This window comes from Balaenoptera borealis (genome assembly GCF_965194805.1).
Source record: "Balaenoptera borealis genome assembly, chromosome: X".
In the NCBI taxonomy this organism is placed as follows: domain Eukaryota; kingdom Metazoa; phylum Chordata; class Mammalia; order Artiodactyla; family Balaenopteridae; genus Balaenoptera; species Balaenoptera borealis.
In genome coordinates, this window is record NC_138881.1 from 128,084,900 (window position 1) to 128,109,882 (window position 24,983).

Genomic DNA, 24,983 nt, shown 5'->3' on the forward strand with positions numbered 1-24,983 from the left:
ACCACGCACCGCAACCAAGAGTAGCCCCTGCTCGCTGCACCTAGAGAAAGCCCGCGCGCAGCAACGAAGACCCAACAGAACCATAAATAAATAAATAAATAAATTTATCTAAAAAAAGGTTTAATTTAAAAAAGAATGCGACATAGTTATTAAAAATCGCTCAATGGGATTATAAAAGCTACCCTGTACATTTATTTAGGTGTTATTAATTTAAATATGTTTTGATAAAATGGAATGAAGTACTGATCCATGCTATATTTTGGATGAATCTCCAAAACACGATGCTCCATGAAAGAAGCCAAACACAAAAGGCTACATATTGCATGATTCCAGTTATATGAAACGTCCAGAATGGGCAAATCCATAGAGACGGAAAGCAGGTTGGGGGGTTGCCAAGGGCTGGGGGGAGCAGGGAATGGCGAGTGACTGCTAACGGGAGCAGGGATGATGAAAGTGTTCTGGAATTAGACAGCAGTGATAGTTGTACAACATTGTGAAGGTACTAAATGCCACTGAATTGTACATTTTAAGATGGTTAATTTTATGTTATATGAATTTCACTTCAATAAAAACAGTTAAAATATGTTTTGGCAATTGTATAACTTCTTAGGATAAGTGTTTAAATGCTCCTATTTTTATGCAAGAGCTAACACAAGCCCTCTCAGCACAATGACTTTTATACCTACTGCAAGATCATATTCCAAGGTTTAAAATCCCCTTGTTTATTAATAGCTTCAGGGACACACAAAATGGACAGATTGTCAGGCCCAAGGAGGCTGGAGACACATGGCCCCGCAGGACAGTCCCATGGTGGGCAGCCTGGCTACTGTGCATCCACACTGAGGCTTGTCAAGTGCTGACAACACAGGCACCGATGCTTGGGAAGGGCCAGTGCTGCTGTCACTTACCCACATGCTCCCCACCAGAGACCTCAGTGCCAACTTTTAACAGCATCTTCCTGTCTCCTGGGTTTTCTCTCAGATGGGGGGAGTGGCAGCACTTCTCACCGGATGGGCGGACTGTTTCCACAGATGGCCACTGCAGTGGCTCCCATTCTGCACGTCCTTCTGCAATATGCCTGGGCCACTCCTCCTCCCAACAAGAGGTGGAGTCTATTTCCCCTTCTCTTGACCACGTCTGGCCCTGCAACTTGCTTTGACTAATCCACTGTGGCAGAAGTGACACTGGGTGACTTCCAGGCCTAAGCAGAGGAGGCTTTACAGTTTCTGTACTTGCCCTCTTGGAATCCAGTCCCATGGAAAAAAAGTTTGGGCTGTTTTGCTTGAGAGGCCCTGCAGGGAGAAAGATCCTGGAGGATGAGATGCCATGTGGAAGAGAATAATAGAACCTAGCTAACAGCCAGCACCAACTGCCAGACACGGGACTGAGGCCGTCTAGAATGTTCCGGCCTCCTCAGCTATGCGCCCAGTTGAATGAAGTCACAAGAGGGACCCCAACCAATACCATGTGGAGCAAAGGCCCCCCCCCCAGAGCTTAGCCAACACATCAACTCATAAGAAATAACAAATCACTGTGCTTTTAGGGTGGCTTGGTAAGCAGCACTAGATAGCAGATACACCTGAGATCCAGACCAAATCGTAGAATGTATGTAAACTCCTGAGAACAGCCTGAATCTACCTGAAGAACCCACGTCAACCTGTAGAGGACGAAAGCTCAAGATTCCTAGGATCAGCCCTGACCAGAAGTAGGTGACTTCCTGGAGTGGGCTGCTGGCCAAAGACCAGTGAGCAAGATGTAATTACCAGAAACGTTCAGGGAACAAGTGAAATTGATGAGGGAGAGCCAGCTATCATGATCTGTCCTGGCATTTTGGGGGCATTGTCCTTAGAGTCCCATTTTCTAATAGTCACACAATGAAACCTTTACTTCAGGGGCTTCCCTCGTGGTGCAGTGGTTAAGAATCTGCCTGTCAATGCAGGGGACACGGGTTCAATCCCTGGTCTGGGAAGATCCCACATGCCATGGAGCAACTAAGCCCGTGCACCACAACTACTGAAGCCCACGTGCCACAACTACTGAAGCCTGTGTGCCTAGAGCCCGTGCTCCGCAACAAGAGAAGCCACTGCAATGAGAAGCCCGCGCACCACAACGAACAGTAGCCCACGCTCGTTGCAACTAGAGAAAGCCCGCGCGCAGCAACAAAAGCCCAATGCAACCAAAAGTAAATAAATTAATTTAAAAAAAGAAACCTTTTCTTCTTGCTCTTTCTCTAGCTCTCCATTTAACAGGTTACACCTGTGCAGACTGTACTACACAGCCCACTGACACCAGGATCACGTTAGATTTTCCTGATGCCACCATGCAAATGGGAAGCGCTGCAATGCAGAAAATGCTCCAGAAAACCTGAAGACGATGAGTACAGAGTGAGATGCAGATCCACTGTATCACAAATGGATTCGAAAGCCCACAACTGTCTTTTGATAGAGGAATTTGGGTTGACAGTACATTAACCTTGACTTTTATTCATTCACATTTGTCTTAGCCTTCTGCCCCTGGACCCCGCCCCCTCCCCGTGCCTTCCAAAGTCATGTCCTTCTCACATGCAAAATACATTCATTCCATCCCAACAGCCCTCAAAGTCTTAAGCAGTCCCAGCATTGACTCAAAAGTCTAGAGTCCAAAGTCTCATCTAAATATCATCTAAATCAGATATGGGTCAGACTTGATGTCCAATCCATCCTGAAGCAAAGTCCTCTCCAGCTGTAAACCTGTAAATCAAACAAGTTCTGTGCTTCCAAAATACAACAGCAGGACAGGCAGGGGGTGAACGCTCCCATTTCAAAAGGGAGAAATCAGAAAGAAAGTCCCAAGCAAGTGCAAAACATAAAGCACAAAGGCTTGAGTATCAGCTTCTTTAACCCGATGCTCTGCCCACCAGACCCAGTGGAATAGGAGTCCTGCCTTCCAGACAACTGGGGCGTCCCTGTCCCCAGGGCTTTGCTGGGCGCAGCCCACGCAGCAGCTCTCACGGACTGGAGTTGGGCGCCCGCAGCCCTCCCGGGCTCCAGTCACATGCCCGTGGTTCGAGCAGTCTTGGGCTCCGGGGGGCAGTGCCAGCCCCATGTCTCCACCGGGTGTTGCCCAAGCCGAGGCTCTCTGCCTGGGTCTCACGCCTGCAGCACCAGGTGCCCTCCATCCTTCAAAACCCAGGTGGAGGGAGCCACGCCCCCAGAGCTGTGGGAGGCGCTGTCCCACAGTTTTGGGTGGGAGTCTTCTGGCCCGATGAAACCCAGGCAATACCCCCCCTTGAAAAAGAGGAGGCAGCGCCGACGATCTCTGAATAGCCTCCCTTCACTCCGTTCGGTGCCAGTGGGCAGTTTTCCCGCTGAGGTGGTTGAGCGCTAGTCTCCTCAGCAAAGGCTCGCTCGGCCACACCCTTACTGTTCTCTTCCCAACACGCCTGCTCATTTTTTGCAAGACGGAACGGCTGAGAATTTTCCAAAATTTTAAGTTCTGCTTCCCTTCTGATTAATCGTTCCATCTTTAAGTCATTTCTCCGTTCTTGAATTTTACTGTGAGCATTCAAGAGACGCCAAGCCACACCTTCACCACTCTACTTGGGTATTTCCTCACCCAAATAGCCAATTTCACTGCTCACAGATTCTACCTTCTACAAAACACTAGAAGAACATGAACACAATTCAGACAAGTTCTTTGCCATTTTATAACAAAGATGGCCTTTCTTCCTCATTTCCACCCGCAACCTCGTCAGAATGGCCTTTACCGTCCACACTTCTGCCAACATTCCACTCACGACCACTTAGGCTTTCTCTGAGAAGGCTGAGGCTCTCCTCTTTACCTTCTGGTCCACATCGGACTTGCTTCTACACTCTTTCAGCCTCTACTCATGGCGGGGTTCCAAAGCTGCTTCCACATTTTTCCATACTCGTTACAGCAGCACTCCCGCTATTCGGTACCAAGTTTCTGTCTTAGTCAGTTCGGGCCACTGTGACAAAATAGCAGAGACTGGAGTAGCTTGTAAACCACAAACAGTGGTTTCGCACAGTGCTGGGAGCTGGAAGCTGGAGATGAGAGCGTGAGCATGGTCAGACGGGGGCCCTCTTCGGGGTCTCAGACTTCCCGTCGTATCCTCACATGGCAGAAGCGCAGGGAGTCTCTCTCAGGCCTCTTTTTTTTATTTTTAATTTTTTATTAATTAATTATTATTATTATTATTTTGACTGTGTTGGGTCTTCGTTTCTGTGCGAGGGCTTTCTCTAGTTGCGGCAAGCGGGAGCCACTCTTCATCGCGGTGCGCGGGCCTCTCACTATCGCGGCCTCTCTTGTTGTGGAGCACAGGCTCCAGAGGCGCAGGCTCAGTAGTTGTGGCCCACGGGCCCAGTTGCTCCGCGGCATGTGGGATCTTCCCAGACCAGGGCTCGAACCCGTGTCCCCTGCACCGGCAGGCAGACCCTCAACCACTGCGCCACCAGGGAAGCCCTCTCAGGCCTCTTTTACAAGGGCACAACCTCATTCACAAGGGTTCTGCCCTTATGATTTTATCACTGTTCAGAGGCCTCACCTCCTAATACCAGCACATTGGCCATTTGGATTTCAATATATAAATTTGGGGAGGACACAAATATTCAGGTCATAGCAAGATCATAATACATTGATAAGTAACCTCAGGTGAAGTTTATAACAAGTCAACGGAGACCTTGGCCGAAGGCAGCTGGCTCATCCCTAAGCACTGTGCAGCCACACTGGGCTTCAGAGCAAAGCAGTCATTTGCATCGGTCCGTCCGCGTCGGGCTTGTGGGTAAATTGAATTTCTAATCACAACCTCACCAGAAATGTCACTTATAAAGGTAAAGCGCATCTTATCGGATTCAGACACCCAGCCTTAGAGAAGAAAGCATGAATCGACCTTGCAGAAAATGGCCTGGGGAGTCCCCTAACGACGTGGAAGGTCACAGCCTTACAGAGAAGCAAGCAGGTCACTCCCCTAGGGAAAGAGGGGCACCCTGCAATTGGACCCGGTGGGGACGAGCCTCTGTCCTTGGCTCCCTGAATCAAGACAGTAAAAAAACCTTTCTAGAACAATGGAAACAAAGCAGCATATCTCTTGTTGAACTGTGTATAAAAGGCAGGACAGACAAGAGGAACACACACAGGAACAGATAATGTGAATACACACAATAAAAACACGGAGCCCTGAGCTACAGCAAATACTACTGTTAAAAAACGGATTCTCCCTAGGCTTCTGTTTGGAATTTCTTCCCTAACCATGGTGGACAATTAAAGGGAGTCATATTGTATATGCACATCTTGTTGATAATTTAATTGCATATATATTGGGTAAGCTTTTGTCTGATTTTCACTGTTTGTGATAGTGAAAATTTAAAAAAAATAATTAACTGGACCATAAACTGAATTAATGATCTTAACACAAGACTCTCCCGGTGGCACAGTGGTTATGAATCCGACTGCCAATGCAGGGCACACGGGTTCGAGCCCTGGTCCGGAAAGATCCCACATGCCACAGAGCAACTAAGCCCGTGCGCCACAACTACTGAGCCTGCGCACCTAGAGCCCGTGCTGTGCAACAAGAGAAGCCACCGCAATGAGAAGCCCGCGCACCGCAACATCGAGTAGCCCCCACTCCCCACAACTAGAGAAGGCCCATGCGCAGCGACGAAGACCCAACGCAGCCAAAAATAAAATTTAAAAAAATTTTAAATGATCTTAATACAAAAATGACAATGAAGACAGTGTTAATGTACTAATGCCACTGAATTGTACACTTAGAAATGGTGACGATGGTTAATTTTGTTATGTGTGTTTTACCACAATTTAAAACCTAGTTTTTTAAAAAAGGATAATGAAGAGATTTCTGGGTTCAGGTAGGAGTAGGGAGCAGCAACAAATCCGAACTCCCCCACTTCTAAAAGCACAGAAACATAAAAACGCATGAAACTCCCTCCACCCCCAATTCACGTGTTTCGGGGAACCAGAAAGCACAGACAACTGGCAACCAGAAGAATCTGTACAACCAGAAGCCACTAGGGTGTGGCGGGGCAGCAGGGCGGCAGGAAGGGTCCCAGGCGTCCCTAGGACGCACCGGCTGGGATCCAGCCCCTCGGGACACGGCCCACTGCCGCGCGGGGACAGCGGTGGGCAGATCTGAGGGGGCTCAGGACCGAGGCGGTGCGGGTGGAGGGATGGAGGAGGCTCAGAGAGCGGAAGCGGCCCCGGCGGCCGCGCGGCGAGGTCTAGCCGGGCGAGCGGCACGGCGCCGCCAGGAGAGGGCGCCCGAGAGCCGGCGCGCGGGCCCAGCGGGGGCCCTTCCCTCCCCCGCCCGCTCAGGGTCCCCGCGCCGAGAGTTGGCGGTTAGGAAAACCCGAGTCGTTTCACTCGCAGCGAAACATCTTGCGCGCCAGCATGGACTCAGAGGCTTGCACACACTCCACTGCTGTCAGAAATTCTGTTCGATGCTCAATGTGTCGCGAGTTTGGCCGGGGGCAGCCCCTCAAGCTGGCTCCCGTGTCCTCTCGCCGGTCCCCTCCGAGCGGAGCCTACCCGGGCTCAGCGCCCCATCGCCGCACGTGCTGCAGTGTGGGTCCCCCTCCCACGGGAGGTTCCTACAGACCACATGGTGCCTCAGGTGTGCAGGGGCGGCTCCCAGAAACCCCAGGAGCTTAAGAAGTGACTGGCCCTGGCCCAATGCAGCTTCAAGCTCAAAGCCAAATGCGTGGTTGGCCTGTTTGGAGTGGACACCAATACTTGCGAAGGGGCAACACCGCTGTCATAGACCCACACGTTCGCCTATCAGAGACTTCAGTGCCAACCGTATAACAACTTCTTCGTGTTTTTTTTAGTCGCAGGGACCGATGGGGTACACTGTTGCCAAAGGTGACTTTGGCCATTTTAATTTTGTCCTGCAGGAGCATACATTCACCATGGATGTGATGTCACTGACAGTGTCATGGGAAATATAAATATATTTTTAAATTGTATTTGCATCACACACTTAATCATTTCTAGATGTACAGTTCGGTAGTGTTACACTTTGTGCAGCCAGGCTCCAGAAAGTTTTCATCAGGCAAAACTGAAACTCGGTCTCCATGAAACATTAACTCTACATCTCCCTTACCCCAGCCCCTGGCCCCTACCCCCCTACTTTCTCTGTCCTTTTGTAACTGGCTTTGGAGAATATCTCTCTTTGAAGGCTCTTTCCATTCCAAAATAGATAGTTTAATTACAGTCGAAATTCTGTACAGTTTAAGGCTTGGCTCTGAACTGGATTATAACTATGGATCAGATTGGAAATAAAACACATTTTTCCAAGTAAAAAGAAGAAAAATAAAATTTAAAACACAAGGAAGAAGAAACAAAGAAAGAAAAAGCAACAAAAGCCCAACAGGTTTTTCTAGAGTAACATTTCATAATATTGTAAACAAACAAAACTGTTTCTTCCCAATGGTGATCATATGGCCACCACAGCAAGCAGAATTGGGGGGCAGAGGCATGACAACTTTTAATCCATTCAAATTTCGGATATTTGCACCAGAAGTTTTAAGCTATCACTTGTTAATTCTGATGTTGGGGCAGGAATAAAGACTTCTGGGGATGAGCTGCAAAGGTGTGGGAATTGCTGATGAAGATGATACAAAAAAGTCATAGCCCAGCCGAAAATCATCTGAAGCCTTGTGGGGAGGAGAAACAGAACAGAGGCAGTCCTTGAGGGCAGCTTTGAAGCTAGGGCTTCAATGTCCTCATAGATACAGAGCCCTTCAGATTTTCTGTTTCTTCTGGGCTCATTTGGTTACTTTGTGTTTCTCTAGGAGCTTATCCATTTCATCCAAATTTTCACATTGATTTGAATCAAGTGATCAGCAAGTCCCCTTTGGAATAACTTGGGTTGAGGTGCCGGCTCCTTCTCATTCCTCACACTGGACATTTATGCTTGGATTCCTGACACTCACACCTTCCCTCCACCAGCCACACCCCCATTGCCCTGACTTCTGGGCTGCAGACAACTCCATCCCTCTAGTTGCTCAGTTCCCAAGCTATCCCCCAATCCACACTGTCGCCAGGCCTGGGGCCCCTCCCTGCTGGGAGCCTTTCTGCTCTTTCACCTGGATGGATGCCCAGAGGGCCTGCCACCCGATAGCGCTGCTTCCTCCGGGGCCCCCACCACTCTCAGAACAGCAACCAGAGGGAGTTTGTTAGCATCTAAATCACAGCGTGCCACTTTCCACTCAAAATCATCAAATGCTCTCCATTTCATTCACAGTGAAAGGTAATGCTGAAAGCGGCCTCCTGGACACACAGTCTCTGGCCCTCATCCCCTCTCTGACCTTCCCTTTCCTAGTCTCCACTGGCTCACTCTGCTTCAGCTCCCCTGGTCTCCTTACTGTTCCTCTAACACGCCAGGCACGCTCCTGCCCCAGGGCCTTTGCACTACTTTCTGGGCCCTCTCCTGGGATGCCCCCCTCAGTTCTCCACATGGCTCCCTCCCTCCTTTGAGTCTTTGCTCACATGTCCCTTTCTCGGAGAGGCCCACCAGGCTGCCCTATGAAAATGGGCCTCCATTCCCTCCCCGACCTCCACAACCTGTTCTCTTTCTCCCATTCTCCATCCTACTTATCACAGCTTATTTATTATGTCTAGTGTTCATGTTGTAGTCTCCCTGCCCCCAACTAGAATGGCAGCTGCAAGAAGGCAGGGATCTCCATCTGTTTGTTCACCTGGAGCCTAGAACACGGCCTGGCCACAATAGGTGCTGGCTGGGTCGCTGTGGAATGAATCGCTAGACCTTTTCAAGGATGACCTCATTCAAGCTTTACAGCAAGTAAATGTTATCCCCATCTTCCCGATGAGGACACACACCCCAGAGATGGTGGCTGACTTGCTCAAGGTCACAGAGGGCAGCAGGGCAGTACTTCGGGAGGCCCGCAGCAGACGGACGGGGTGAAAGTGTGGGCCTGAGGTGAGTGTCTGCAGGCTAGACTGAGGAGGACCTCTCGGCCAGTTTGGGGGATCAGCCACCTGGACAGGTGAGGAAAATCTGATGCTTGTCGGTTCTGAGGTGAGCGATCGGGGACTTGTTGGGACCACCACAGAAACGGGGAAACAGCCCGCCCCTTGTCTTTGGACTTCATATCTGCGGTGCCTGTTTACAGATCTCTGAGGAGCTTAAGCTGAGAGAACTTTTCCAACAGAAACCAAAAGGGAAATGGAGTCATATTTGACCACATAAAAATGAAAATTCAATGTATATAAATCTTTTCCAAACACCAAGTCAAAGGCAATGGATGATCCTTGAAAATACTGTGCTAAGTGAGATAAGCCAGACACAAAGGACGGATACTGTATGACTCCACTTGTATGAGCCGCTTAGAGTCTAGAGTCATCAGATTCCTAGAGACGGAAAGTAGGATGGGGGGGCACGGGCAGGGGGAGGGGGAGGGGGGCAGGGGCTGGGGGAGGGATAGGGGGGCACGGGCTGGGGGAGGGGTAGGGGAGCCATGGGCTGGGGGAGGGGTAGGAGGGCACGGGCTGGGGGAGGGGGAGGGGGGCTAGTGTCTAACGGGGACAGAGTTTCCCTTGGGGAAGATGGACAGTTCTAGAGATGGATGGTGGGGATGGCTGCACACCAACCTGAGTGTACTGAATGCCGCCCAACTGGGCGCTGAAAAATGCTTAACGTGGTAAACTTGATGTTATGTATATTTTGTCACATTAAAAAAAAAGGTCAAAGGCAAATGGCCAAAAGATTCCTTGCCCTGCAGCTGTAGCAGCCACCGGCTATTAAAGACAAAGCCCCTGGTCTACTGGCCAGAGCCAAGAGCTGAATCCAGGTGACAGTCAGCTCCCAGGGCTCCTAATCAGCACCCCCATGTCGAGTCACTTTGGAGTAGTTGGATTAGAGACAAGGCTGACATCTCATCTTCCAGCCTGGCCAGGGGGCCCCAGCTGGGGCGAGGGCGGGTGACCCAGGGCCGAGTGGAGGGCTTGGCCTTTGCCCAGGGGGCCGTTTCCTGAAGCACGCTAGCCTCCGGGCTTGGCCCTTTCTCCCTCCTCCCCCCTCCTATTTCTCCTCCCACTCCTCACTCACATTTTGGCCCCACCCACTTTTCTTCATCTCCGTCTCGAGAGCCCCTCCCTTTTTCTCCACGCTTTGCCAGAGTGCGGGACACCGGTGAGCTTTCGCTGGGCCTCGCTCGGGAAGCACACGTGTGCACCCAGGTGCCAGGGGACTTTCCAGGGCAGTAATCTGCTTTTGGCTAAAAGTGGACTTGATCTTCTGTTAGCCCTAATCATCAATTAGCACCCCACTCTGCAGACGGCCCAGGGTAGGGTCCAGGACTCACTGCCAGCGCCACCTCCTCCCACCTTTGCCCCGTCCCCTCGTTCCCCAGGGTCTTGGGGCAGCCCTGCCGCTGAGCTCAGTCATTGGTGCCATGCTGGACAGGGGCAGGCTGGGCAAGCAGTGGGCCAGCCCCGGCTGGAGGCTTCACGAAGGGCTTCCAAAGGGCCCGCGGCAGCCCCGTGGGGTGGGGGGTGGCAGGGGCAGGCAGGATGGGCCCTCTCCCTTTAGACAGAAGGTGAACCTGGCCTGAGAGGGAGGGGTCACCCCACCCAAGGCCACCTGGCCAGTCCATGGCAGTGCTGGGAAGAGGCAGGCCTGCAGCCAATGCTCAGAAGGGACCAGGTTGAGAAGGTGATCTCAGAGGGGGCCCACCTCCGGCTCTCACATTCTCAGATGCGCTGATTCTTTGACTCTGGTTCGGGGGGGACAGGCAGAGCTCCCGGGGATCCAGGAAGAGGGAAAAGAATGGCCTTGGAAGTCAGAAGAACCTGGGGTTGAGTTCTAGGCATCTGACCTTGTGACATCAAGTGCCATCAAACATGCTATGTTCGCATTGTGAGCCCCTCAAAGACCCCTTTCAGTTCTTTTGGTTACGTACCCAGAAGGAGAATTGCTGAATCACGTGGTAATTCTATTTTTCAATCTTTGGAATTGCCAAACTGTTTTCCACAGTGGCTGCACCATCACCATCTAATTTTAGAATAGTTTCATCACCACCAAAGGCATCCCCGTCGCCGCTAGCAGTCACGCTCCATCACCCCCCACCCCAGCCCCTGGCACCACCAATCTGCTTTCTGTCTCTATGGATTTATCTATTCCGGACGCTTCATGTAAACGGAATCATACAGTATGAGGTCTTTCGTGTCTGGCTCCTCGCACTTAGCATCACGTTTTCAAGATTCACTCATGTTGGAACATGTGTCAGAATTTCATTCCTTGTGATGGCTGAATAATATTCCATTGCATGGATAGACGACATTTTGTTTATCTATTCAGCTGTCGACTCACTTTTGGACTCTTTCTACCTTTTGACCTCTTGTGACTAATGCTGCTCTGAGCATTCCTATTCGCCTTCTTGTGTGGAAACACGCAAGGCTGCAGAATTGGGCAATTAGCAGGTAAGCGGTACCAGCAGCCAGACTGCAGTGGGTCAAAAGGGACAGTGAAGGCAGCCTGCCTGGAACACTCTGTGGAGAGCTTTGCTTTTGAAGGCAAGTCTAGAGGGAGGCTGTAGTCACGGGCAGGCCAAGGAAAGGTTGTCAACTCAGGGGAGGGAGAGTTGAGGTGGGGTCTGAGGGCCTCTGGGCACCCTCAGCTGCTTCGGGAGGGCTGCTGGGAGGGCCTGGCCGAGCTCCCTGGTGACGGAACGAGCTGCAGCTCACAGGGAGCAAGGTGGTGGGGTGAAGGGGAAGCAAGATGCACGGCAGAGTCTCTCCCACCCCCGGCCTGTCCACCCCTTCCCAGGGAAGGAGCCCCACTGGCACAACTTGCATCCATCTGGGCCCCCGAGATGGTCTGACCCACAGGGAGGCTCCAGCTCCAGGCCTCAGCCCCGCGAAGTCACTTGGGGAGCAGCCGCTGGGAAAGGTGGGTCTGGGCTTCGGGCTGAAAAGCCTGACACTTGTGCCTGCCTGGCCTAGGAGCAGACACTGGACGGTAGAAGGGAAGAGAGGACAGGGAAACAGCAGCGAGGGCCCACGACAGCCTCCACAGCCACCCTGGCTCTGAGTCTGGCTCCCAGCAAATCCCTCTGAGCCGCCCTCGTGGGCTCGCCTTAGGAGCCAGGAGGCCCAGGGGTGGGGAAGTAGGAGGTCTAAGTCCCAGGCCCAATTAAGAGATCAGATGGTGAAAGGTTTGGGAGTTTTTAAGGTGAGGAGGCCTGGGCTGATCCCGCAGGCTGGTATAAAGCACCGTGACCGCCGGGCAGCGCCAGGGCTGGCAGGCATCGGGGCCCAGCAGTGGGGCCCTCAAAGGTTTGCAGGCGGGCAGGCACAGGCCAGCTTTGAGGACAGCACCCAGGGGAGCGTCTTCACCTACACCAGCAGCAGCTCCACCAGAGGTGAGCGAGTAGGTGCCAAGGCTGGGTCACGCTGGCTGGAACAGCCCTCCTGGGACACAGGCCCGAGTGGCCTTCTTTCTTAGCCTTTATGATAACATGAATGGGGGGGTCCTCTCTGAATATAAAAGGACACCGTAATATCGAATGCGCATTTTCAAACCACATGGGCTTCCCAGACCCTTTGAGAATTCCTGCCCCAGGAAAGTTCAGGAACTCTTCCCGTGTGGCCCCAGGCTTCCAGTGAGCGCTTATTACACTCATCCCTGAGCTTCCAGGGAGGGAACTGGGCCTGACTCATCTTTGCATCTCCCAAAGCCAAATGGAGACCACCAGCAGGAGTGGGAGGCTGGGTTGGCCCGGAGGAGGGTGAGTGACTTCGAGAGCCTAAGGGTAGAAGAGACTGTGGTGGCCATCTTGTCCAAGTTCATGCACAGAGCCCATGGCCTCTGGCGGTACATGCTAGGGAAGAGGCTAGCTCGGCTCCCGGGGCAGCTGTTCTGCTCCAAGCTGCCCCAGTAGAGATGGCTTTGGCCCAAAAGAAAGCCGAAAACTCCATCGAGGTAGCCCGAGTTCTGCCCTGGGCATGCCAGTCCATCAGAGACCTGAGGAGTGTAATGACCCTCAGCCCGTGGCCCCCCTTCCCCGGGTCCCTTCTTCAAACCAAAGACCTTCAGTTCCTTTAAGAATGTCTCACTTGCTGCAGTTTCCAGAAGCCACACCAGCTCCTTGACAGCCAGAGCAGGACCAGCAACAGGGTTCCCAAGCCGAATTGGTTGAGAACCGTGAAGTTCACCTTGACCTGACTGTTTGCACCCCAAAACGTCCTCGATGTAGACACAACAATGCTCTCCCTGGAGGCCCCTGGGGCTTCATCGATGCACAAGATTCCTTATTGTAAAATTTTTTCAAAAGTTCAAGTGTCTACCAAAGTAGAGGGGAGAGTATAACGGCCCCCGGGGATCCATCACTTGTCTTATTTCATCTCTAACCCCTCCACCAACCACTCCTGCCGATTTCTGGAAGCAGATCCAAGACATCACATCATTTCCTCTGTAAATCTTCGGTAGGTACCTGTAAGAGGAAAGGACTCTTTAAAAACATAACCACAAGGTCATACTTTTAGAGGTTCCCCCTCAACCTCCTTGCAATTTATTTGTTGAAGAAAGCGAGTCTGTTGTCCCCAGACTCACCCGCTTCAGACTTGGCTGACGGCTCCCCACACCCTCTGCTGCGCCTGTTCCCGTCAACTAGCTGTCGAGCTGAAGGTCTGCCGATCAGCCAGGCGGATGTGTCAGGTGTTTGGGCAAGCCCGCTCCATTAGGAGGGTGTCCCTTTTTCCACAGTGTTGGCAGCTGCTGACACTCAATGCCAGGACCCATTAAACTACTGGGGACTTCGAAATGGTGACATTGGGATTCTTCTGACCCTGTCTTCATTTATTAGCTTAACTACTTTGATAAAGAGAAACAGGCTCTCACGTGCTATCGGGTTCCCCAGGGACACGGTGTGCGTGGGAAAGGCAGAAGAGATGCTTGAGTCTCCTTCTATTTCGCCCAGTTCCAAATAGTGACTTGGTTCCCCAGTGGAGCCAGTTGGGTTTGACCTCTGCGTCTCCTTTCTCTCCCACTAAGAATCGTGTTCTTAAGGGCTGTGGGTAGAGTTGGAATTAGAATATCATTTCATTACTCATTTGCTTTATCTCAAACACACTCAAAATGGTCTCAGAATCATGATGCCAACACTATCGCCAACAACATGATTACCCAAAGCTTAACCTTTGGACAGGTCTTTTCATCCTTTGGGAACACGCCACTAGGCTCGAATAGGCAAACTAGCGTCTTCTTGAGTCGCTCCGAGTAGCCCCTCTCCATGTGACCATGCCACCGAGTGCATATGCGGTCAGGTCCATTTGTTTTATTTTTGATTTTTCAGGGATTGCTTTTTAAAATTTAATGTTGTTTTATAATTATGGAATAAAATATTTACAAGGCTCCAAATTAAAATCTAGAAAACAAGGTATACTGGAAGAAATCTTGCTTCCTGCCAGCCCCCGTACCCAATTCCCTCCCGCCCTGTATTGCTCAGGAGACCCTTACCTGGGAGTTGACTGTGATAACCCTTCTCGTGCTCATTTCTTCACAAAATTAGACCTGAAACTTTCAGGAGAAGGGGGCAGGCCGGTGCACCTGCTCTTGTTGCGCTGCCGGAGGCCCCCTCTTTTTGCTTCCCACGTTTGGAATGCTCCTGTCCCTTCCGTGCCACACATGGCCCTTGTCCCTGCCTGATTCAGACTGCATGGGTTGTCCAGGAAGGACAGTCGGGCTGCCTTGTTTTGAAACCGTCCCAGCCCCTCTCGCTTGCCTGCGAGCCATAGCATTCCACGCACCTCCTAGTTGCAGCTGCTTTTCTCACACTAACCCATTGGACTTTCTGGGTCAGATCTGCTGGCAATTTGGGGGGTTGCTGTTCTCGGGCCCATCAGCAACCCCAGGGCTTCCCCTCTGCTCCCTTTTGCACAGAAACTGGCACTACACAGGTGTTAAGTTGTCAGAGGCCTGTTCCTCGGGAACCTGTGGTATCTAGCGTGGCTGCAGATACTGTCGGCAGGTTTCTGGGAGCTCCCTGTGGTAGGGGCGAATGAGGCCCAGGCGCAGAAGGGTTCAGGGGAGGGGAGCAAGCCGGCCAACCACACTCCAGGAGGCCGACCTGGCATATGGCAGGGCGCAGATCAGACGGGGGAGCGACACCCGGCAGCGATGATGAGGAGTTCCGCTTTGTTAAGTTCAAGGATGCCCGTGCAGGCATCTAGCAGGCCATGGCCTCGAGCTCGAGAGACAGAATGGAGGGAAGGTTGTCTGCAGATGTGCAAAGCTAGAGGGAAAGACCAGTCGCAAAGGTGAGTGCGGCGGGAGGAAGGCAGGGGGGCTGAGGGGAGATTCTGATGGGGTGGGGAGGGCGGCAGAGATGTAGCTGTCCAGGTGGTGGAGCTGCTGCCCAGCTCCTCTCCTCACTGCGTGTCTCCTGCCTCCAGACCCCTTCGACGGCCCCAATCACCACATCGTTCCCGATGGGTGTATCAGCTCACCAGTGTCTGGATGGTCTTTGTGGTCGTCGCCTCCATCCTCACCAATGGGCTCGTGCTGGCAGCCACCATGAAGTTCAAGAAGCTGCGCCACCCTCTGAACTGGATCCTGGTGAACTTGGCCATTGCTGACCTGGCGGAGACGATCATTGCCGGCACCATCAGCATTGTGAACCAGATGTACGGCTACTTTGTGCTGGGCCACCCCTTGTGCATCGTGGAGGGCTACACTGTCTCCTTGTGTGGTAAGCCAGCCGGGGCCCGGGCACAGGCCTGGGCACAGCCTCCCGTGCGTAAAGGAAACACTCATGCGGCAAAATCTGCAGGTGTGCCTCTGGGGCGTGATCGAGGCACATCTCTGAACGGGGACAGACAGATCCACATGACCTCAGAACAGTGTGGGAGGGGAGGGCTCCGAGATATTGAAACTAGATCCTACCAGCCCCATTGCTAATATCTCCGTGGGCTGTGACCCTGTTCACGTCAACTTGGGCCAGAAGTACCTGCGCTCCCGGCTCCGTGCTGTAAGGCCTCTAGGATGCTGCACACGGGGTCCGAGCCCTGAGGGGCTCCCACCCCAGATAGTGAGCACGTGGTGTCATCAGTACTCTCAGAGGAGCGTGAGTTGGAGGAGGAGGCGATGAGGGAGCCGAATGTTGAGTCAGCGGGAAGGGGCACAGACAGCTGGGCTGGTTGGGTGGCCAGAGCAGGACGGCACGCTGAGGAGTGGGGAGGAGGGGACCCCATGGGGAGACCGGGAGGAGGCTGGCTGACAGCGGGGAGGCCGAATGAGGGAGCGAGGGCGGAGGCAGGTAGAGCAGGGTGTGGGTCTGCACTGGGTGCCAGGCAAGGTCAGGGTGGCGGGGTTTCCTTGCCAAGGGCCCATGAAGAACAGGCACACAGGCAGGCCTGACAAGGCCAAGGACGCCTCAGAGGCCCTTGCACCACGTCCCCAGGACAGAACCAAGGGCTGTGCGGTTGCAGCTTGGCGTCCACCCGAGATGACAGGGAGCCCAAGGGCCACAGCACTCACCACGTGCAGCCTGTCTCCAGGCCCCCGGCCATCAAAGCAGCGAAGGCTTGCAGCTGCCTTCCCATTTTTCAAGTTTCCCAGGGCCACCTGGTCACAATGCCTGGGTCCTTAGCTCCCACATCTAACTTGGGTTTGTCTTGTTGCCGCCTGAAGTGATCTCCAATTCAGATTCTGAGGAGAGAATGACAGAAAGACACTAGGATTAGAGGGACATGGGAGCGGGGACCTGGTCAATGACTTGAATTACTAGTGGTGTCAGCTCCACCAAGTTACTTTACCAGCGAAGTTAGGCAGAGAAAGTCCATCCCAAGTTCAAACACTCCATGCACCTCGGTAGCTGGTGCCCGGCCCCCCTGGGCGGCTCCTCACTTACGTCCGTCTTGCCTTTGCAACTGCTCGAGGTCTGTTCTCGGGTCACCAGTCTTGGGGCCACAGACATCCTCAGCCCTCTGGGGAAGCCCGTGGACCCCTTCTTAGAAGAACGTTGGCAGACGTGCACAATGAGATCCATAGGATTACAAAGGAAGCCAATGATACTGAAATATAGTTATCAAAGTATTAAACACTAATTAGCGACATAATCCCTCATTAAAAGTATTAGTATTAACAGTATTTTTAGAAGTATTCATGACGCTATTCTTTATTAAGGTATCAAATAACTGTATCTGGCCAGACAGCCACTGAAATGTCAAAGTAGTAATGAATATAGTCATATTGGGAAATGTCTGCCACCCCTGTAAAGTGACCAAGTCACGGGCACTGCTAATGCTACCACACTCGTAATGGAAGTAAAGAAGGCCAAGTGTCCAGTAGACCTTAGTGGAAACAAACACATCATTTTCCCCACCCCAGTTCATGGAGCCCCGGATTCCATCCACGGACCGCTGCATGGTGGGCGGTGCTGAGAGGCCTGGGCTGAGGGGAGGCCCGCCCACCGGCAGGAGGGCACAGCTTACTGCACACGTCCTGTTTCCTTGCTCTGGGCTGGGACTGCAGCACCTCAGTGTGGCCTCAGGTGTGTACGTGGCCATCAGGAGTTGCACTGACAGCATCACAAGAAAGGCTGGTGGCCGAGTAAAAGAGAGATGGGAAGCGAGGTGGGCCATGAGGCCAAATCAGAGAAGGCAAGGGGAGGCGGGTGCAGGCCGAATGGGGAAGGAGCCGGGGAAGCAGGGGTTAGAGAAAGAAACTGACCAAGAGACCCGCTGCTCCCTGGACCGGAAAACACTTTTTGGAGAATTAGGTTTTGCAGGTAGGTGGGGGGTGTCCTCTTGATCTTGAAAAGCGTTGACTCAAAGCCCTCCTCTGTCTGCTCCTCCCCCTGCAGGGATCACCGGTCTCTGGTCCTTGGCCATCATTTCCTGGGAGAGGTGGATGGTGGTCTGCAAGCCCTTTGGCAACGTGAGATTTGATGCCAAGCTGGCCATCGCGGGCATTGCCTTCTCCTGGATCTGGGCTGCTGTGTGGGCAGCTCCACCCATCTTTGGTTGGAGCAGGTAAGGATGCCAGGGTGCCAGGAAGGCGATTAGTTTAGAACAGAGCAGGGAGGGTCAAACTCGTGATTCCCTTTGTGACCTTGAGGCAAATCATTTCCTGTCCCTGGGCCTTTGTGGCTCCACGAGTAGAGTGAGGATGGCCCTGACTCTCCCTGAGACCCCTTGGAGCGTGCGCTGTCTGTGAATGCGTGAATCTGCCTGGCTGCAACGTGGAAATGGGCCGTGTGGTCTCCAAGCCTCTGGAAAGGTCTGTTTCTCCCAAACAGGGGCAGCTCATGAGAACACACAGAGAAACGCTGCCAGCTGAGGCCACAGGCACGTTTGGATTCCAGAGCCCTCTTGCCCACTCTGCCCCAGGCCTCTTTCTTGCACCTGCTGAGGGGCCCCCCCTTTCCGAGGCTCCTTGGGTCGCAGGTACACCTGGGCTGTTGGTTACCAGTGTCCTTACCAGGCGGATCCTTTGGGGGAAGTCCCGAACTTCCAAGGAAACGGCTCAGGTGTTTGAGGGGGCTGGACGGGACAAGGCCGTTGCATTCGTATCTTCCACTGCAAGCTCGTGAACAAGTTCTTGTGGTGTCTGGAGAGGGTATAGTCCTTCTTTGGGAAGCTTCCATCACTGTGGGAAACCAGGCTCTGTCTGTCCCCCTCTTCATGCTCCCAGGCCCACAATGGCTGCGACTGTTGAACATGTACTCACTGAATCCTCAGGGGTTCACAGGTGTTAAGACGAGAGGGTGCCTCGCCTTCCCTTCATAGAAAGGGGGTGTGATTGGGGTTATGAAAATGTTGTGGAACCAGATAGTGGTGATGGATGCATAACATTGTGAATGTACCAAACCTCATAATTATGTTATGTGTATTTTACCTCAATAAAGAAAGAAGGGAACGTGAGAGCAGAGACGGACAAGGATTTACTACAATCCTTCTGAGGCGCTGCCTTTGGGGGCAATGAAAATGTTCTGGAACTAGACAGAGGTGGCAGTTGCACAACACTGTGAACGTACTAAATGCCTCCGAATTGTTCACTTCAAAAACGGTTAATTCATGTAATGTGAATTTCACCTCAATAAAAAAGCCCAACAACCTTACCCAAGTCAGTGGTGTGCTGGGGCGGGCGGGGGTCCGGGTCCCTGCCCACTTAAGGACGGGCTGCCGGCCCTTCTCCCCAGGTACTGGCCCCACGGCCTGAAGACTTCGTGCGGCCCGGACGTGTTCAGCGGCAGCTCATACCCCGGGGTGCAGTCTTACATGATCGTGCTCATGACCACCTGCTGCTTCCTCCCGCTCAGCGTCATCGTGCTCTGCTACCTGCAAGTGCGGCTGGCCATCCGAGCGGTGAGCCCCGCACCCTCCCAGCTTCACCCCCGCGGGCAGGATCATGAACGCCGGGGAGGTCTAGGCTGGCACAGAGGACCGCCCAGTCCGCTCTCCAGCCCCAAAACCAGATATCTGGAACTGCCAGAATCTGCCAATGCCTTCGGGGTGGCAGGTGCAGCCCTGGCTCCCTCGGCCTCGCCCCTACAGGGTGGGAAGGGACTGCCCGCCTCCTCGCGGAGGGACCCAATAAGGGAACACAACTGCATTTCCTCCTGATCCCGGGGGTGGAAAGCCAGCCTCTGCCATGGAGCGGAGCACAGCCGGCCAGATCCAAAGGCTAAACTTGCCAGTCAAGGGGTGTTTTGAAAAGGCTGCTACCGGAGTGCTCGCGTCCCCTTCACATGCCATCTGCCCCCCAGACCTGTACTCCCCCCTCCCCCCGGGAAGGTGATCCCCTGGTGTGGGAAATCAGAGCGAAGCAGGAGAATGAGATCGGGGTCCTGAACACTGTGCATACGTTGTCCCTTTGTCAGTCAGCTTACCTACAATCAGCTTGATCTGGAGGTGCCATCTGTCCCTGTGGGGCTCCTGCCTGGCACAGGGAATAAGAGGCCTCTGGGGTGGCACCTTTCCTCTACGAAGCTGCTTGTGCCCACAATCGGATCAGCACGTGCTTATGAGCTCTTTGTGGAGTGGAGGCCACGGGCTGGAGATAAGCTCCCCTCCCCTCGCTGCCTTCAGTGTGTGGCCTGCCCCCCTTCTCGCTCCCCTCACCATGTTGGCAGTCAGGGACCAGAAGCAACTTAGCCGACTCCCACAGGTATCCGCACACAGCTGGGCCCATCTGCTTCTCCCCACTACCCTCCCTGACTAGCTACCCAAGCAGCAGCAGCAGGGAATCCCCTGGGGTACGGAGCCCTGAGGGGCTCTCCCACGCACTGCCCCCGGGGCGACTCTCTGTCTCCCCCAGGTGGCGAAGCAGCAGAAAGAATCCGAGTCCGCCCAGAAGGCGGAGAAGGAGGTGACCCGCATGGTGATGGTGATGATCTTCGCGTACTGCCTCTGCTGGGGGCCCTACACATTCTTTGCATGCTTCGCCGCTGCCCACCCTGGCTATGCCTTCCACCCTCTGGTGGCCGCCCTGCCATCCTACTTCGCCAAAAGTGCCACTATCTACAACCCCATTATCTATGTCTTTATGAACCGGCAGGTAAGTCACGCAGTTGACAGAGCAAACTGGAAATGGACCCTGGAAGAGCCCAGTGATGGCTCCCACCTGGAAGCGTGTCTGTGGGAAGGCTGACAATGACCTCCAGGACAATAATCAGGGAAGGCTCAGCACGCGACCCAGCCCCAGCCAGCCCTCCCTCTGGATCCCTTTATGATCTGGGCCTGAGGGTGGGCATTTCCCGCAGTGTACTGTGTGCTGCGTGCCCTTCCCCTCTGCTGGCCTTTGGGCGAGCCCGGAGCTCAGACAGCCTAGGATTGCCAGAACGTGTCTACATGTCCCCTAGGCATGCCCTTCTTGATTTCATAGACACAACTCTTCTCTTGAACTTAATCTTTCCATCTTCAAGCCCTAACAGTGACCAGGACACAAAGAGGCCCTTCTTGCCTGTGCTGATCTTTGGCTGTTGTGACTTCATGGGTTAGTTCAGGCAGGACATGCTGTGGTCTTGCTAGATGGCAGCCCACAAGTCCTAGGCCTCTTAGTAGGTTACAGGTGATTGAGGCTCATCATCTTCCAAGGGCAATTTGCCTTATTCGTCCTTGAATCCCTCATGTCCACTTCACTAAGGTGCAGCTGTGATGTGACTTGATGATGACCAGCAAGGTCTGTGGGTCAGAAATACCACCCCCTCAGGGGCGTCCCATCTCACCATGGTAACGTTTAAGTATCAAGTAGGACCGGCACCACAAAGGAGTGCCCGGGACTCCACCGTTGGCACCTCAACACCCAGAGCATAGCTCTACACCTGACCACTGTTTCCTGTCTTTCACGTGGGTCTCTTTTTAGGTCTGGCTTTTGGTTGTGGAATCCTAGGCCATCTTGCCAAATATTGTCTTTACTTGAGCCTTTCCATTCTCCCCTTCTGGAACTCCCCCTCCTCTACAGTTATTTGCACTTCCAGACTCTCCAGACTTTCGAACTTTGCTTTCACCCTTTCCACACTGTTATCCCTTCCTGTTGCATTCAGAGAGAATTTTCTGGAATTGAGCTCCACAAAGACATGGAATTTTGCTCTTTTTGGTTTACTGCTGATGCCCCGAGGACACAGTCTAGTACAGAGTGGGCGCCCAGTATGTAGATTATATCTCCTATCATCACTGAGTTAAGAACAATGCTTTGAGAATACAAAGCAGAGGCATTTGCTGTATATTTCCAGCCTCTTCTCGACTACGTCCAGCTACTTCAACATCAAAACTCTTAAAAAAAACCCATAATTGCTGAAATCAATAACATAAGAAGGGCTTCCCTGGTGGCGCAGTGGTTGAGAATCTGCCTGCCAATGCAGGAGACACGGGCTCGAGCCCTGGTCTGGGAAGATCCCACATGCCGCGGAGCAACTGGGCCCGTGCGCCACAACTACTGAGCCTGCGCGTCTGGAGCCTGTGCTCCGCAACAAGAGAGGCCACGATAGTGAGAGGCCCGCGCACCACGATGAAGAGTGGCCCCCGCTTGCCGCAACTAGAGAAAGCCCTCGCACAGAAACGAAGACCCAACACAGCCATAAATAAATAAATTAAAAAATAATAACATAAGAATTGGGCCGGACAGCAGAACTGACTCAGCTGAAGAGGTGAGTCCCTCAGCCTCATCTGCCAGCTCTTCAGCCGAGTCAGTTCTGCTGTCCGGCCCAATGCTATTGATTTCAGAAATTATGGTTTTTTTAAGAGTTTTGATGTTGGAGTAGCTGGACGTAGTCGAGAAGAGGCCCGAAATATACAGCAAATGCCTCTGCTTTGTATTCTCAAAGCATTGTTCTTAACTCAGTGATGACAGGAGATACAATCTGAGAAGTGAGCACAGCCCGCATGCCTTTAGGGGTGGAGCAGTAAAGCGCAGAGCCCTCCTGTTGCCAGAAGACTCTCTTGGCTGAAGAGACGATCGTTCTGGTGGCAAGAAATCTGAGCTCAAGGTGTGGGCAGTGTTGGTTGTTTCTGAGGGAGAGTCTGTTCCAGGCCCCTCTCCTAGGTCCTGACAGGTACCCGTAACCTTTGGTGTTCCTTGGCTTGTAGACGAGTCTCCCCAATCTCTGCCTTTACCTTCCCTCTGTGTCTGATTCCAAATTCCCTTGTTTTCAGGAGGACACCAGTCATTGGATTAGTGCCTACTCTACTCCAGCATGACCTCATGATAATATGCATCTTAATCACATCTGCAGAGACTCTATTTCCAAATAAGGTCACAGTCACAGGCTCCAGGGGTCAGGACTTGAACATATCTCTGGGGGAACACAGTTGGGCCCACAATAGTCACTGTCAACTGCTAAATTAGATGACTTAGATAATCGAATACTCAGGAATAGACCATCCCCATGTGCAAGGAGTAACTGGAGGCTTCCTCCATTCTCCTTGTAGATTGTGAATGTGTAAGCCATCAAGGTGGCACTGAATGAACGCTTTCCTCAGAGTGCCCCAGCACTACATTTAGCCTAGCACGTTGGCCCTGCCTGCTCTGCTCAATGACACTTTCTGTCCTGCCAGTTTCGAAGCTGCAGCTTGCAGCTTTTCGGGAAGAAGGTGGAAGACAGCTCTGAGCTCTCCAGCGTTTGCAAAGCAGAAGCTTCATCTGTCTCTTCGATCTCACCTGCCTGAGTCGTCTGTCTCCCACTGGACAATGTAACCACCCCCACCCTCCGGGGCTTTGGCCACCCCGCCCCTGCCCCTTTTTTCCATCCCTGTGAAATAAATGTAGTTTCTCTTTGCCAAAAGCAACCGAGTCATAGAGGCTGCCACTGCAGTTTTGGGACACCCGAGCCTCTGAGCGCTGGGTCACTGGGTCGTGAGAGAGCACGTGGGGGAGAGAGGGGCGCAGCACCGTACTTTGGAGCTGCTCATCTTTTCTAAGCCTCATGTCTACAGACGGGATAGAAGGATCGCAAGAAAGGCGAGCGCAAGGCGGGCGGGCGTCCACGTACCTCTCATTGGGCTGCTGGTGATGGAACAAGAAAGGGAGAGCAGAGAAGCAGCTGTCTGGGGAGGCGGGAGGAGCTAGCGACGCCAGGCCCTTTAAGGTCCCTCTGGTAGAGGCTTGGAATCCCCGGAACACAGTCTCCATCTGGAGGGGACCCAGGCCTGCCAGTTCGCGGCGGGGATGGCATGCTGCTTCTGCCAGGCCAGGGCGTCCAGCCCGACGAGCAGGAACGCGGTGCCCGTGCGCAGGCGCGAGTTCAGCAGCGGCACCGGGCAGGCGCAGGCACTGGAGACCAGGACCAGGAAGCCCCGGGGCCGGCTACGCACGCCCTCTGTCACCTCCAGTTGGGTCACCTGCTGCAGAGCCTCCAGCTTGACTACACGGCTCTTGAACGTGTCCATAACCTCCTGCGGGAGGAAGAGAGTGACGCTGTCACCCCGATCCCCCACCACCCGGGGGTACCGGAGCCTCAGTGCGCGAGTTCCCAGATCAGCTAAGCCGGAGCCGGAGCCGGGGAAAGGGCAGCATGAACGGGAACACGGGACGCTGTGGGGCACAGCTTGAGGATCTGCCTCTTCCCTCGGTTCAGGGGTGTCAGAGCGGATTCACTCATCTTCTGCTTCTCTCGTCCCCACGGCCTTCTCACTGGCCGCTTCTCACAAGGTCCCACTGTGAGGTTCTCACCCATATCTCCTTGGCTCTCTCGTAGGACAGATAGGCCATTCTCTCCTCGGTGCAGGCCAGATTCTGTTTGAGGTGGTAAATCTTGTCCAGGTGCCCCTGTAGGTGCTCATTCACCTGTCCTTCCAGCTGCACTTGTCTTGGGAGCAAAAGAGAAAGTTAACACTCCCTGAGTGCCCGGCCCCAAGCTCGTTCTGGGGCTGAGCGGCCCTCCCTCAGGACTAGACTTGGGTTCAGAATCCACCTTCCTCCTCCTCCTCCAGGGCTGCCTCAGAACACCCCAGGTGCACGTCAGCCACACACCCACACCGATATTCATGTATCTTTTATATATAGTCACTGTTTTGTAACGGCTTTACAAAAATAGCAATAAACTAGAAGTTGCACAAATCAAGATCTAAACTGTCCGTGCGTGCTGTTAAATTCCATACATAGTCCCACACCAGTGTTTGGTATGCAGTAGTTCTTCCATAAAAGTCTGTTGATTACAGGGATGGAGCAATCACAAAAGACCACATATCGTATGATTCCATTTATAAGAAATGTCCAGAATAGGCCAATCCATAAAGACAGAAATAAATCTGCGGTTGCCGGGGGCTGGACGGGGTAGGAGGTGGGGATTGACTGCTAGTGGGGATGGAATTTCTTTTGGAAGCGATGACAGTGTTCTGGACTGGGCCTGCTCTGTGAATATGCTAAAAACACTGAACTTTACACTTTAAATGGCTGAATTGTATGGGATGTGAACTGTAGCTCAATAAAGCTGTTTAAAACAAAAAGCAAAATTGGGCTGTGGTAACGACTGCACAACTCAGTAAATTTACTAAAGATCATTGAAACA

The 24,983-nt window shown here is 52.9% G+C and overlaps 2 protein-coding genes across 2 annotated transcripts; one reads left to right on the forward strand and one right to left on the reverse strand.

Annotated features, from left to right (window-relative positions):
* The first annotated feature begins 9,559 nt into the window (after positions 1–9,559).
* Positions 9,560–23,206, forward strand: LOC309620471 (long-wave-sensitive opsin 1-like). Its single transcript, XM_082376904.1, is given in 7 exon segments — positions 9,560–12,395; positions 15,427–15,459; positions 15,462–15,722; positions 17,838–18,006; positions 19,176–19,341; positions 20,294–20,533; positions 23,032–23,206. Coding segments are annotated over 7 exon segments (1,197 nt in total). The 5' UTR covers positions 9,560–12,178; the 3' UTR covers positions 23,143–23,206.
* On the reverse strand, positions 12,480–24,298 carry TEX28 (testis expressed 28; the record flags this gene model as incomplete). The annotated part of the gene is made up of 5 exons (XM_082376239.1): positions 12,480–15,266; positions 15,481–15,610; positions 16,511–17,046; positions 23,466–23,868; positions 24,146–24,298. Coding segments are annotated over 2 exons (465 nt in total), but the record flags the coding sequence as incomplete, so codon positions are not given.
* Between the last annotated feature and the right edge of the window lie 685 nt (positions 24,299–24,983).